Here is a 16,002-nt window from a genome sequence, read left to right on the forward strand (position 1 = left end):
GTTGACCAATAGGATTTTAAAGTGGGCGGGTCTTGGCCGCGCAGCCTCTGGGCCTCAGCCTCTGTCATTCCTCAGCGTTTTGCTTGTTGTCAAAATGGAGTTCTTACTTGGAAATCCTTATAGCACACCCGTGGGCCAGTGTATAGGTATGTCACTATATTGCTGTTACTCTAGTGTAAATGTGTTATTTTAGCGCAGCAGGAGTTTCGAGAATTTTCATTTAGTACGAAGGGCTTCATAAGAGAGGGGAAAAGGGAGCTAGCTGGCATGTCCCTAGCAAACGTCATCTACTTGGAATTAGCTCTGAGCTAATGTTAAAAACTAACCGAACTTAGTGCATTACAGTGATAACTCATGAGGCTAAGTCGTTCGGCATTAGCATTTGTTGTGTTTTGCCTATTTAACAAAACGACTGGAAAATCATTGCAGAATATAATGTTGTCAGAGGGCGTTTTTCTTTTCTTTTCAGTGACTAAACACTAAACAGCATCTTCTTTAAACCTCCTCTCTTAACTAATTGCCACTAATTATGAAAAAATATGTTGTGTGGCGAGTTTATTGAATACTGTAGCGTCTATCTTTAGATTTATTTTCTTTTATTAGGTATTTCCAGCAGTCAAATCAGTTAAAAGTAATGTTATTTGTCATTTAGTCATGGTGCAAACAATGTTAGTTCTACAAAGAATGTGTTTTTTTGGGACTCAATTCCCCAACCACTATGCAAATTGTATTGAAATCTGGTAAATCACAGTCTGGAGGAGTTAGTTACACATCCACCCACTACAGCAATGTGACATCTACTACTTGTGAAATTTAAACCATATTATTTACAATTTCTTAGCTAGCATTCTCACTTTATTGATATTTATTTATTTTTCAGTGATGTAGACTGGATTGAAACATGGTTTTATGTTTCTGTTATGTATTCATTTGACTTTTACAGTTTTTGCTATATTTATCTCCTAACGCTTTCTCACCTGTTGCAGTTTTTGCCTATGCAGGAAACATTAAAATATTTTTTCTTTTCTGAGCTTGTAAATTATTCACATTTACTTTTTTGATAAGTTGTAGCTTGGAAGTGAAGAATTTACACCTAAACCTTAGTTTAAATGTATTTTTTGAAAATAATTCAGTTGCATTTCACAGAATTATCTGTATTCCTTGTGGGATATATAGTTTCTTCGTGTTGTGGAGCTTTATCAACTTGTCTATTGCAATGATGGGTTGAATTCAGCAAAGATTTAAGAGATCTGAATATTGAACAAAACAAAGGGAGATAAGACAAAATGTTCCACCTTTTTTTTTTTTTTTAAATCAACCCGACTTGTAAGTTTGATTTTTTTAATAAAATGCCTGTGAGAAAAAGAGGAGTCTGAGTAGTCTAAACTGAGAGGAGCCAAAGAAGGACTTTGCATCTTTGTTGGCATGTGCATGGCACAGCTTGGCTCCTTTTAAGCCACGTGACTGACTGGCTTTATTAGTGGCGTTAATACTCAGCCGGCGTGAGCGTCTGTAAACGCGTGTGAGTGCTACGAGCTGGACACCCCTCCGTAATAATTTAATGCACTTAATTTTTGTCCTGTCTCCTCCTGTGCTGCTTCTCCCGCCTTGCCCTGCTGTGACATGGCAATCCCCTTTAGGAGATTACGCGGGACGTGGCAGGAGCAGAAGCTGCTGACCCAAAAGGTCGCCGTTCGTGCTCCACAGCTTAGCACCTAAACGCCAGAGCACATCTACGGGTTTTACTGTTCTCTTCACGCCTCTGGATAATTACGTGAATCTAGAAACAGCTACACACATTTGTTTGGCAAAACAAAGGGCTGTCACTCGGTGTTTGCCAAGTCTTTTGATGTGAAAGTGAAGATTAGGCATCAGCTGTTGATGGTTCCTGAAATCTTGTGGCTGTTTGTGCATTGACAGCCTGCTAGGTGGCTCTGAGCCCAAAGGGAGAGGAGCTTTTCATGTTCCTACTCAAAGCCCACATCTTGAGAATCTGCTAAATCTAAGCCATTGAAAGCCAGTCAGAGATTAATGAGAAAAAAATACCAGGAATTATTTTTTTCTGATAGATTTCTGTGGGGAACATAATAAAAAATAAGTACATCCATTTAGGATTTGGCTTTGAATTCATCTGGCTGCATTCATTACCACCTTCCACTTGCATGCAGAGTTCTCACATTCAGCTCAATAATTTCTATTAATTCAATGCATTTTTTTCCACCTGAGAAATTGTTGGTGCCTCAAAGGTTCATGGCAGACTCAGATTTGGAGACAGCAAAGTGATGGAATAGAGGGGAGGAAGAATTCCAGCCTCTAACTCAAGACTTGAGACTGCGTTCCAGTACTTCTGTCAGATATTAGTTGTTAGTTATGAATAAAAGGAATAAACATAATCAGCTTCTATGTTCCTGAATTGTAATTTCAGGAAATACGTTTGTTTGGTTTTCTCTCTGTTCTTGTGTCTCCACTGGACTAAATCAGACATATTCTATGTTTTTCTATCCTCTTGTGAGAAATTTTGTTTTTTCTGTCCATTTGGTGGATTTGGAACAGTTTTGATCTGGACAAAAAGCCACCAGTTCTTTGATTTGCTAGAAACAAATAAAAACGACTGATATTAGTCGATATCTCTGCAATCAAACTCTTTTACTCTTTTAACGTTTTTTGTGTTTTGTGACAGAGAAAGCTACAGACGGAGGCCTTCAGAACGAGGACTGGACGCTGAATATGGAGATCTGTGACATTATAAATGAAACAGATGAAGGGTGAGCAAACTAAATACATTATTCCTGGTTTATTTGCTTTAGACCATCATTTGTGAGATTGATGGTGGTATCAGGTCCAGAATCTCATCTGGTCTCACAGCAGTTTGTAATGAAACATTTGTTCTTTCATTGGGACCTTGGCTGGCAGAGAGACTCGAGCAAATAATACACTGACTACCGTTGTATTCAACCTCACACATGACTCTACACAATGGCCCTTGTTTTATTTAGGTTTCACTGACCCACTGAATGAATAATCGAAATCTTGCATCACTTACCAAAAAGATGCTGAACCTGAAGGGGTTTAAAAATATCCAACTTATGAAAATTTTCCTCCAATATATTTTTCTAGCATTGACCAGAAAGTTCTAAGAAAAAAAATGAGCATTTTTGCATGCAGTAGCTCAAATTCAGCTCAGTCTGTAGCAATTCACTCATGATGACTGGTATTTTTGGTTTTTAAGAATAAAATTACAATATCCTTCTAACAAAACCACCTTAAAGTTTTAGAAGCATTTCCATTTATTAAAAACAAATGATTTTGAACCAATTTTAACAGAGTTTGTTAAAAAAAGAAATTCCTTCATGAAATAAACAACATAAATCAGTAATTTATTAATACAAATAAATATATTTTTTTAAAGAAAAACTTTTTTTTAAATAAAAGAATTAAACCTTAGAATATTTTGTAGCGTGATATTTTTAAAGGTTAATTTTTTTCTTTTGCTCCTTTTGAAACATTTTTTAAAATGGCTAGTTTAAAACATTTCCTCATTGTGAAGATAATGCTACACAAATAATTTTTTTAGTTGCAGAATTTTTCAAGTTGGGAACAGAAATCTGACATTTCATGTTGAAGTGCTTTACACGAGGTTGATTACTTTGAAGCTTTATTGTTTCGTCTTCAGCTTTTTTTCCCCTCCGACTTTCAACATACATTGAGAAAAGCCATATTTAACTGACAAAACGTTACATTGCGATTTAGTGCAGAGGCACCAATACAATAGAAAATGTTCATTTAAAAAAATGATTCTTTTTTCCTAAATCTCTCTGTTTGCATTTCTTATTTCTATTTTTTCTCCGGCTTTGGTCACATTCCTCTAGCCCCCACATTTGTTGCCCACACAGGGCTCTTTCTTCCCCCTCTGAACACACAAATGCTGCAAACACAACTTTCTTCAGAATCTCCAATAGAGAAGGTCTGAATTACAAAAACAATTCAAATTACCTCAGAGCTACTTTTCCAAGATGTTAACATATGTTTCTTTGTGCTTTCATGTGATAAACTATCTCGTACCACAAGTGTGACAGCAGATGGTACAGAAAACGGCCCAATAAAACCAAACAGATGCACCATCCTGTTTCAAAAGCCAACTGTTACAAAGAAACCTTAACAGCATATGTATTGTAAAAGGACCTTGTGCTTTCCTGCTACAACATATTTCCAACCATTCACTGCCTACGTTCGTCTGCTGCAGCATTTTCACCAAAAAGCTGATAAAGGATCTCTTATCAAGCTTAATGTGTTTCGTATTCACTGGAGGAGTGTTGGGCAGAAAGCCAGTCTGAACCTGCCTCACATGAGTAGCTTTGATCTCGCCTTAGGAGAGCCATTCTGTAGTCGCACAAAATGAGAAGAAGCCCAGATGGTACGTCGTCGGACGTCTTTGTATCTATCAAAGAGTTTTGCTGTCAGGCGTGCATCTGTTTTTGTGGTGCAAAAAGCCCCTTTTTTAGAGTTTGCAAATAGATATTCAGTAAAAACACAGAACTTTTTTATGTTTGTTTATAGGCCAAAAGATGCCATGAGGGCGCTGAAGAAGAGGCTGAGCGGGAATAGGAATTACAGAGAGGTCATGCTGGGGCTGACGGTAAGAAGTGAAATGCTAACTTTATTTATTGGCTTTTATAAATACCAGATAGATTTGTCCTTTCAAATATTACTTAGTTGCCTCTTTCAAATAATTCACTAAATATGCTTTCTTGTGTATTAAAAAAGCAATGCAGTTGCTGATTCACATCAGTAGGTGGCACAATTGTCTCAAATAAAGAAATGCTTTTAAAAGACTCACTCCAATCAAAATCAAGTTGTGGGTGTTTTTAATGTTCTTGTGACATTTTTCTGTGTAATAAAATAAATTAATATTAATAATATTTTAAAAATGGGCTTAAAACTGCATTTATGAGTATTTCTTTATTCAAATTGTTTTGAATCAGGAGCAGATAAAAGAGCTGCTTGAAAAAGAGCTTATTTGTGATGTAGAAAATACAATGGGTGAGCTACAAGCTCCGTTCTGAAGTATCCAGGGAAGTCTTTGTTTATTCGTCAGAGCCGTCATCTGGCTCGAAACTGTATGGCTGGATAGTTTGAATATTTGAATATTTTTGTCGCACTGATAACATGAAGTTGGGGTGTGAGGGACTGCAAGCTAGTACTAGTGAGAGAGTGTAAACGGATGGATGATAGGAGGCAAATTTCTAATGAAGTCCTGCCACTCTAGAGAAACTATGTCCTAGAAAACAACACAAGTTTTGTTGATGTTGGCTATAACCAGCATAATCATAATTAAAAGACCACTGGAGACACTTTTAAAATAGATCAAGAGATTATCGTAGTGGACTTTTAACTGTTACCCTGATAGCAAAGTCCTCAGAAATGATAAGTGGTGCTTTTTTTTTTTTTGCACAAGCTAACATCTTCTGGCTCTACCCCTCTTCTGCCTCACAGGTACTGGAGACGTGTGTGAAGAACTGTGGTCACAGGTTTCATGTCCAGGTTGCAAACCGAGATTTCATTGATGGTGTTCTGGTTAAAACCATCTCCCCCAAAGCAAATCCTCCTACAATAGTACAAGACAAAGTGCTGTCGCTTATCCAGGTAGAAAGCCCACAGAAACTTTTCTTTAAGATGTGTTTAAGACATTCATCTTTTGAAATTAAATTTAAATATTGATGCAAAATTGATATTTGAAGGGTTTCTTTGTGTTGTGACAGTCCTGGGCCGATGCCTTCAGGAGCAGTCCCGATCTAACAGGGGTGGTCCACATTTATGAAGAGCTGAAGAGGAAGGGGGTGGAGTTCCCGATGGCGGATCTGGATGCGCTGTCTCCTATTCACACGCCACAGAGAGTAAGCAGAAGCACAAAATGTACATACTACATCGAGAATAAGAGAGTTGGAAGTTCTGCATCCAATCAAAATGAATCAATCCGATATTTAGACTAGTTAAATTTAAAGTTTAAAGAACCACATCACAAGAAAAACAAAAAGGAGGTGAATTTACAGCAACTTGTAATGCTAGAAAAAAATTTTTTTTGCACATTAATCTGCAAAAGGTTGTAAGCTCTAAAGTTAGATTTAAAATTGGGCTTAGTTTGCTTCATCTGTTAAATGTATTTTCAAAAGTTGGAGTTGTTAGAAATGTTTTCACTCAATGACAGGGAACACCAGAGATAGACCCCGCCATGATGAAGTACCTCGCTCCATCTGCACCCGCTACAGCAACCCCAAAACCCGCTCCACCCGCTCCTGTTGCCACGCACACCCCGGCCGTGCCCGGCCCCATCACGGCGACCCCTGAACAGGTGAGCTGCTCTTCATCCCTGAGGTCTCCTCTACTGTTCTTTGACTTACTTTGATCGGTGATTCCGGATGGTTTTCATCTACCTACCAGATTGCCCGGCTGCGGAGCGAGCTGGACATAGTGAGAGGAAACATTAAAGTCATGTCGGAGATGCTGACGGAAATGGTCCCCGGTCAGGAAAGTGCCTCGGACCGGGAACTGCTCCAGGTTAGGCCACATTTTACAGTTTCATTACTTAGTGTTGAACAAAGATGTATGATTTAATTTTTACAAGAATAATTCTAATTTGTCACATAATTGTGCCTATAAAGGTGAAATTCTTTTCTGCAGCCACCAGGGGGAGTGATTGCTTTTTTTTCCCTTTTTTCTTGAGCTTTAACCCACCCAGAGCTGAAGGAATAAGTCCTAGAGCTGGCAATCAACCAGTGTTAGAGAAACCCATGTAGAGTTTAATCGCCTCAGGCCAAATCCACTCAGGTATTCGTGTCAGCTCCAAGGATCTGGCTCTTTTCTGCAGAGCCTGTGCCAGCTTTAATAGTCACATTTTGCCTTTCATGACTCCTCCTGTTATTTTTTTTTCCTGCTTTTGTGGAATGAAGTTAGGCGATGATGTCTAGGTCTCTCAGCTCTTATTCTGAAGACATACCTGCCTTCATTTGTTGTGCAGTTCACAGTGACTGTATTAAGATCTAATTGATCAGTTTGGCCCTTTTTGGAGAAGATCATCCGATCATTCTGCTCCATGTGTCCATCAATCCAGGAGCTGAACAGAACATGCCGGGCGATGCAGCAGAGGGTGGTGGAGCTGATTTCTCGTGTGTCTAACGAGGAAGTGACCGAAGAGCTGCTGCACGTCAATGACGATCTCAATAACATCTTCCTTCGATATGAAAGGTGTGTGTGTTGGACCAGGCAGGATTGATCTAAAGGAGTCCACTTGTATTTATCTCCCACATCTTAAGAATTAAATGAGCTAGAAGTTTGTGTCTGGTTTGTAGCTTGAATTGTCACAAATCAGAAACTTTGTTTTAGTGAATCTTCAATCTTTGTAATTCATTTACAATCCATTTCAAGTAGGAACATTTAATTAAAATAATTAGATTTTATAAGTTAATGATTAGGGACAGGAGAAAAAATGTAAAGTCCAACTTCAACCTCCATTAAAATACTGTCTGACAATAAACCAGTTTGTGACCTTAAGAAAGGTCAGGGACCACTGGTCAAAAATATAAAAGCGGAGAGGAAGCTGTTGATAGTCTTTCACCGAAAATGTCCACAAAGAGATAGATAAACCTGTTAAAACTATATTAAGATTTTTTCCTTAAGATATGAAGTTTTATTTGTTGATTTCTTTATGAGCATGGACAAAAAAAATGTTTTTCTCTGAAGCTTTTACTTCTTTCGTTGTTTCTAATGAAGACTTTTCAGAATAAAGGTCTTTTTTTTAAGCCCAGCCTCAAAGTTTTCCTTAAAATCCTTATTTTATTTCATGTTGTTTACAGGTATGAGAGGTACAGGTTGGGTAGAGCTGCTCAGAACAACGGGGTAAGTTTCCTCTGCGAAGGTCATTTCTTTAAAATCAGCCATTTTACAGTCTGATTGAGAACATATAAATAATTCCATTAGGTTTTAAAAACTTTTTAATTGATTTTTCAACTGGAAACTTTTCTCTGCGTCTCACAAAGCAGGCAGTGTCAAAATTGAGGTGACGCCTGTCACAGTGTTTGTCTAAGTCCTTCCCAAAGCCTCCAAAGCACAGCTGTTTACCTGATATTTCACAGCCCATCCTATGCCTGTCCTCTGTTAGCACTGCACTCTTTTCCAATTTTGCAAAACCTCAGAGGCGTTTATTCGCTTTAATATCTTTGCTTTCTTCTTTATTGCTTCTCAGATGTTAACTGACTCTATAGAGGACAACCTAATAGACCTGGGCCCAGGCTCTCCGGCTGTGGTTACGCCGAGGATCACGTCCAGCCCTCCACAAAGCTTGACTGCTGGAGCCACGGCATCCCCAGCCCACAGTACAGCTGCACTTTCCACTGCACTGGCCAATCTGGGTAAAAACCTGTTCTTTGAACCAAAAACAGTCAGTCAAATCAGTCATTTCTAAATAAAAAGCTGAAATGCTTCATGTAATTTTAAAGTTAAGATTCCAAAAATGTCTTTAACTTTTGAAGTGTTCTTTAAAAAGTTAAAAATTGTGCTTTATTTATTGAGTTTAAATTAAAAATAAAACATGCACAACTGCCATTCAGTGTCAAGTTTCAGACTGTAAAAAGGGATATCTGACTTGTGTAACATAGTAATTCTAGAAGCTTCCTTATCTGTTCATGAGTAAAGTTTCAAAATTATGTTATCTGCAACAGAACATTACTTTAAAAGACCTCTCAGATTAAAAAAGAATTTTGTTCTTACTGGGTTTATATTTTTGTTTCCTTTTTTTTTATTACAATTATATTTAAAAAAAATGTCTTCCTGATTTCTACCTTTTTTCTGTTTGCCGTGTTTTGTGTGTTTGTGTTTGCAGACGTATCCTCCAACAGTGTGAGTGGTACCCTGTCTTCTCTGTCGGGTCCCAACAAGGACGACTTTGACATGTTTGCTCAGACCAGGAGCAGCTCTCTGGCTGAACAACGTAAAAAGTATGCGCACTTAAATTATATTTAAGTGAAGGAAAATTTCCTTATTTTTAAGTTTTTTATTTTTTATTTAGGCATTTATGTATACAGCATTCCCTCGTTTATATCAGGGGGTTACTGTCTAAAAAAGAACCCACTAGAAGTGAAATCCACTAAGTAGGTTTTAAAGATTTAAGAAAAACACTTCAGACATGCTTGAACTTTTTCACACTTTTCTATCTTCTTTAAACTCATAAACCTTTTGAGGTTTAAATTTACTTTAATTTTATTTTTTTAATCCTTTTGTATCCACACATTCCTCAGAGTAAAGACAAAAAAAACAAAATTTTCCTTTGAAGATAGCCAACTATCAGAATCTGACCTTGAAATCCCATATAATGTCACTCCAGGCACAATGTTAAAATAAACATGAACAAATATAATATCTTTTCTCTACTTGTGTTGCTAATATTATAATATGTTGCTGCTCCTTCCTGTCTCTGATGGTTTTGTGCACAGCGTCAAATATGAGGACCCTCAGGCTCTGGGCAGTCTGGCCTCAGCTTTGGACGTTAGGCAGCAGAACACAGTTGGGGTGAGTACACTGATGTGACAGTGTCATTTGATGCTACTCTAATTTAAAAGTCCAAACAGCTACATTTTTGCGGAAGACTATGGATATTGCTTGAGTAGTATGAACATTTTGTCCAAAACTTTTGGAACACCACTCCACATATGAGCAGCTGCTTGTTTTGACATTTGTAAACCTCAAACTTTATAGTTCTAAAAAAGTAATTTTAAGACTTATTTAGGATTGAGAAGCAGATTTCCAGAAGCACCTGTGTGTCATGTTTTCAGCTTATTCTTCACAGTGTCTGAATTTCTATTAAATAATCCACCAAACATACACAAATATTTACACATCTCTTTTTATTATGAATTTTCAAGTTGAAGTCTTCGTCTTTTTTTCTTTTCATTTCTCTCATCTTCATGAAAGATTTTTTCTGTTTCTTTTTGTTCTCTATATTTTCCTGATGTCAATGACGGCCGTCTCTTGCATTCTTTTACTTCTCCTCTGTCTTCTTTCTCTGCACTGTGTGCTGCTGTTGCTGCTGTGGTGGGGCCTTTCTTCTCTTGTATAAGGTGTTATTCTGTTGTTGATTCAGCTGAGGGTTATGGGGGATGATAATCCAGCAGATCAGGAGCTGCCCATAGACAGCTGGCTTATTACCCAAGGAATGGTGAGGACTCTACCCATAGTGTGTCCTCCTACCCCTCCATCACCGTTGTCCTGTGTTACTCCATCGTCTTCACACGCTGCTCTCTGTTGCTTCACCTCATCGTTTCTCAAAATATCCCAGTAACGTTTGAGCTTCCCATCTCGTTAACCTCCACCACCGTGCCTAACAATTATGTTGTTCTTTAGTCTTGGGTAACATAATAATATTATTAAATACCAATTTTTTGTGTGTTTTTGGAAAGCAATATTTAACTTTATTACAGTTTTGATGCAGATTTTTTTCTGATTAATACCACTGTAGCTCAGTATTTAATCTATAGTTGTTAAAAAATTGTTCTTCTCAGCATAAATTTGCTCATGTCTATAGTACCACTACTAAATACGAACTCTTAACAATCATGCACTCACACAACTCAGCAAAATCCATACAATAACAACAAAACCCATTACAAGCCTGTTTCCAAAACATAAGCTCTGAAAAGTAATTTCTGTATTTTTACCAATTTAAATAAAAATAAATAATGATAGTCATTTATCTACATAAAATGATCATCTTCATCAAGTGTTTAGTGAGTCACCTCACGAGCCGAGGAGCTCATAACTCCTGTTACATCAACATCTTGTTCTATGGTGCAAAATCAGCTGTAAAGTTATGAGAGCTTCCTGCTGCGTGGATCATCTCAGGTAGAGCGAGGTGAAAAGGAAACTGCTCACTGCTGCAGCTTGCCGTCATCTGAGCGTGCAGTTCAAAGGCCAGCATCCGTGATGACATGGAAGTGCCCTTTTGTACGTCTCATTAATAATGAACCTTGCAAACGGGCTTTGATCCAAAATGCCAAAGACGGGATAAATGCTAAAAAACTAATGCTGCGGTCTAGACCTTTAATGCATTTTACAATATATGTGGGATTATTCAAATATAAAATATCTTAATTTAAGATGTTTTTGGGAACAGGGTTGTTAGTAAAAATGTGACAATGGTGACCTGCTGGGTTGGAGTAAAATGTGTCCATTTCCTCCTAACAGTGTGAAGAACTCATTTATTACTGTAGGAATTAATGAGTTTCACATTCTGAAAAGTCCTAAACTAATTAATTTTTTATTATATATTTAATGTAGATGTTTTTTTGTTAATCTTAATCTGTTTTTGTGACAACTTTTGTGCTTTCCTGATGTTTTTTACTGCAGTTTCTTCATGTTTGTACTCCAGCATGACAGTTTTTCTCCTTCCACTGCCCCTCTACCTCCACTTTTCATTTAAAGCTCCACTCCAGTCATCTTTTGATCTATTGTTAAAGCGTTCCCAGTGGTCTTTTAGCTACGATTATGAAGTTTTTAGCCAGTCAAACAACATGTGCCATTTAATAGGACATAGTTTCTGCAGAGCGGCAGTATTTCAATAGAATTTCACCTCAATGGGGTGGAGCAATCCTACCTCGCCCCTTCCCATTGCTGGGAGCTTTCTGTTTACGTGCAACAAAATACTGAGCAATATTTGAGCAATCCAGTCGTACAGTTTGGAACCAGATGCCAGCAATGAGGAAAGATCTGGTTGTCTACGAGTGGAGCAGTGTGTGGAGCTTGCAGCCCCTTTTATTTTCTATGTAACACATAATCTTTTTCAGATTGCCTTTTTATCTTTTTTTTCGTTTTCTGCTAATTTACAACAATTTGAATGAAGAAATACTCACAAATGCAATATTGAGCTTAATTTCTTTTATTTATAACCTCCGTCATCACAAAAGTGCCATATTAAAAACACCAAAAATCTGATTTTCATTGGAGTGGGTCTTTAAATGCTCTATAGCTAAAGGAAATATGAGGTTGTAAAAGTCATTTCTGTTTGAAACAGATTTGCTTTACACACATTAGTGTATTTTCCAGATCACAACAAACACTAGCATTTGTGTTTAAGTCTATAAATGACTGTTCATTCACAAATGCTCATTTCTGAGACCAAACATTTTTCTTAGACCATAAACTCATCTGTCACATTATAAAACATGTCCAGTTGCTTTATTACACAAATATGTACCTCTTTTTATCCTTTAAATCTCGTTCTATTTATTCAGATTGTGTTTGAACTTCAGCAGGTCTCTGAATGCAATGAACTGCTGCCACATAATTGGCCTATTACATATTTTCAGTGGGTGGAGTGGATGCTGTGGCCTGTAGCAGAATTTCTGATCGTGCAATTGAAAGCATACCACTGATTGTGTGTGGGAAAAAAAGTGCTTCATTCATTCACTCACACACACCTGCCCTCACTGGTCTGTGCTCACGGTGCTCCGTGCCCCTCCTGCAGCGTTCACGTGTGTCAGCTTAGGTCGTGTTGCTTTCCCTGCATCTCAGTCAACCCCGAGCTCTCAGATCGTACTCCCCAATCATTCTCTGAATCACGTTCAAGCAATTTGCTAATTAACTAATGGTGTGCAATAATTATCGCTGCGGTGTGACATTAATGGGCAGCTATTAGGCCGTGTCGCTATCATAAAATGAATGAGAACAACATACAAAGTTGAACTTCCGTTCTTGTGGAGAGCGGTGTCAATTAATTGCAGACAAGTGGAAAAGATTGTGTCTTTGGAGCAAAATATTATTATTATTTTTTTGTCCTTGAGCCTTTGATGATCCACTTCTTGTTGTTTTTGTTTGTGTTTCATCCTGTTTTCCGTTGGGTCGTTTGTCCTTCGTTGTTGGGCTTTGTCGCTACCCCTTTGGTTTGTCCGTGGCTTTGCTCCATAGATCCCCGTATCGCAGTCCTCTGTCATGGATGACATTGAGGAGTGGCTGTGTGCTGACGTGGTGAGACTTTTTATACCTTGATTTGTGTCCTTTTTTTTATTTCTCTTCATAAAATTATATATTTTTTTTCTCTTTATTACCACATAACATCTATTTTACACAACTAAACCCCTTTATTTCCTTTCATTTCTCATCTTTGTCTTGATTATAATCTTTTTTTCCACCAATTACTGATGGACACTTACAAAGCTAACACTGTGATAGCAGCTGCAGAGATTTGAGCATGCAGGAGTTATAGAAGAACTCAAGAAGATTCCCAGAGATGGAAATACATTGAAGGGTGCATGACTCTGGCTATTTATAATTCTATTTTCGTGGATTTCTTCTGTCTAAACTTAAAGTCCCACTCTGATCAGTTTTTATTTTTAAAGTGTTTTTCAGTGCTCTTTTATGTATTATTATCCCATTTTAGCCTAAATCAAAAAACTTGGAAAAGTGTATATCGTTACATTAATCCTCTAGTTTTTGTTTATTTTTATTGCTGAACTTTTATGCAAAAATGTATTTTTCTACGAAACTTAAACTGTTGTGCACTTTAAAACATTTATTCTCATTCGTGACAATTCAGTTATTTGAAAAAATAAAGTCAGAGAAAAGTAAGTAATTCCATTTTTGTCCTTTTTTCAGAGAATAACTGAAAATATACTTTATTTTGGTATATCGTGATATATATTGGTTTTGTGATATAAAATAATTTATATCGTGATATACAATTTTTTCCATATCTCCTAGCACTACTGGAGCTATCCGAAGACGTGCACAGATCTATTTGTCTACCGAGTGTAGCGGCACAAGGAGCTTGTGGCTTGCTTGTTGTATTTTCTTCAGCACAAACACACTTTTTTAAATGTCATTTTATCGCCTGATTCACATCAATTTGAATAAAGAAATAGTTACTCGATGTGTCCTCCATCATCAGAAAAAGTTTCAAGAACATGTTAAAAACACTTTTTCTTTTTAGATCTGAGTGGGTCTTTAATAGGTGTTTGTTATGACCAACATTGACTTATTGCTAAGCTTCACGCGCTCTTCCTTATCTTCCATAAAAAGTGTATTTTCCTATAATTTGTATTACCTTATTTTTTTGTTTACTAGAAAGGAGATGCTACCAAGGAAGGGGTGACCAGTGAAGGTATTGTCAGATTTTCTGTCCAATAGCTGGTATAATATTTTCAAAATGTCATTGCACAAAAAAAAAGGATGTAACACTGTGGTCCCCGTGAATCAGACAAATCCATTTTCATCCCTCAGACTTTGATAAATTCCTGGAGGAGCGAGCCAAGGCAGTAGACTCTCTGCCATCTCCCCCCGAAGCAAATCCTGCTCGCTCCGCCAGCGGCTCCCGCAAGAAGAACGAACGGACGGAAGATGCCCTCTTTGCCTTGTAGACTGCTGTCAGAGAACCTCAGTCGTCCAAGAGGATTCATAAGGTCTTAGCCTGAGAGGAGCCCCCGCAGCACCGCCCTTGTAGTACCATTCCATCGGCTGTAAGTGGTGTAGCAAGTGGTCTCCGCCTCTTCGTCGTTCTCTTGCCAATGTAGCTCCAACCCATACAAGGCTAAGATGTTTACCACGCTATCAGTTCTGGTTTGTTTACTTAAAGATTGATGTTATATTGATCATATTGGATGTAGTACCTGCTGCCCTGCAGGTAATGTCTCACGCTCTCTCTACTGAATGAGGGCAACTTAACCAATCTAGTCTAAGAACGTGTTTTGTTTAAGGGAAAGGAGGGGAAGTTGAAATGCAGGTTCATGCATTAAGTTATTGTAGATCACACTTTGAATGACTATTTTTTTACTACTTTTAGCTAATTGCTTATTTACGGGTGTTAAAGGTTTGATCTAAACAGCAAAGCTAACTGTTGACCCATAACTTTTTTTTTATATAAATCTTGAAAGGCTTTTTATTACTTGTTAAGTATGAAACTTTCCTAAAGCACTATAAAGGAAAGACTTGTATTAACATGCTTGATTTAGCTTAACAGTGTATTGTGGGGAGTTACATCATACCTTAAAAAGTTAAAAATCCCCAACATTCCGAAACCAAAAGAAATTTTCAAAACAAAAGTTTGGATAAAACATATTATCCCTTGTAAACAGCTAAAGGGAAAGAAGTCGCCCATGGAAGATTTCCTGTTTTATTTTTTTTTATTTTTTTGTTCAGGCTTTTGAAAAGGCCCAACAAGCCAATGGAGTATAACCTTTAAAAGCTGCAAACACGTGTAGCCATTCCAAAGAAAATAAAGGCTTTAACGACCAACTTTGACTTAATTCAACTTGTTGAATGTATTTGACAAGTTTGTTTGTGGAAAAATGTTGTGTGGTAAAGGTACATTTTCCTTCCCCAACTATGATATTTTGTCTGTACAAAAACAGATTGAAAATAGTAGTTATTTTTTTTAAGAAGATATATTGTTAAGAAAGACTTTTATTTGCACAAAACATTTTTGATTATATCTGCAACACTTGTTTGCATCAAAGTGGGAAAACTGCCAAACATCTGGTTGCAAATTCACTTCAATTTATTTACAAAATTTCAATAAAACTATAACACCAAAAAACATTTCCATATGATCAATATTGAGAAGCACAGCCATCAGAATCGGGTAAAAATGCAACAGATGTCTCACAATATTTGCACAAAACGTATTTCCATACTTAAATCTTCACCTGCTTAGTGCTACAAATATACCTCGTAATATTAGAATTTTAGCTTCTGAATAAAGCAAAGAACATATTAGAGCTTCATATTTGAAAAAAAAGCAAGTTTAATTTCTTTTAATATCATAACTGTCATTTTGTTGTTGCTATGTGAGGCTCACCCATATAGTTTTATCCATATACATGCATTCATCTGCTCTTGTTAAAACTGCTTCCAAGCATCTCTGAGATTTATTGATTTTTGCAAAGTTTTATCTGTAGTGGGGCAGATAACAAGACCTATTCTGCAAAATGTGATACAAGCATGAAATTTGGCATGGTGGTTCTC

General features: G+C 37.2%; 1 protein-coding gene across 5 annotated transcripts; it reads left to right on the forward strand.

Moving 5' to 3' along the window:
* Positions 1-17: 17 nt before the first annotated feature.
* LOC112146492 (TOM1-like protein 2) lies at positions 18-15,284 on the forward strand. Of its 5 annotated transcripts, XM_024272343.2 has the most exons (16): positions 18-146; positions 2,681-2,765; positions 4,558-4,636; positions 5,494-5,643; positions 5,760-5,894; positions 6,206-6,349; positions 6,439-6,555; positions 7,109-7,242; positions 7,851-7,893; positions 8,240-8,405; positions 8,876-8,990; positions 9,486-9,561; positions 10,133-10,207; positions 12,952-13,011; positions 14,107-14,143; positions 14,263-15,284. In XM_024272343.2, the coding sequence occupies exons 1-16, from the start codon at positions 95-97 to the stop codon at positions 14,397-14,399; spliced, it is 1,605 nt and encodes a 534-aa protein (XP_024128111.1). In that variant the 5' UTR covers positions 18-94; the 3' UTR covers positions 14,400-15,284. The 5 variants fall into 5 exon arrangements, with proteins under 5 accessions (XP_024128111.1, XP_024128112.1, XP_024128113.1 ...); XM_024272344.2 differs by lacking the exon at positions 12,952-13,011; XM_024272345.2 differs by lacking the exon at positions 10,133-10,207.
* Positions 15,285-16,002: the final 718 nt, after the last annotated feature.

The sequence above is a fragment of the Oryzias melastigma genome, linkage group LG8 (assembly GCF_002922805.2).
Source record: "Oryzias melastigma strain HK-1 linkage group LG8, ASM292280v2, whole genome shotgun sequence".
Classification (NCBI taxonomy): Eukaryota; Metazoa; Chordata; class Actinopteri; order Beloniformes; family Adrianichthyidae; genus Oryzias; species Oryzias melastigma.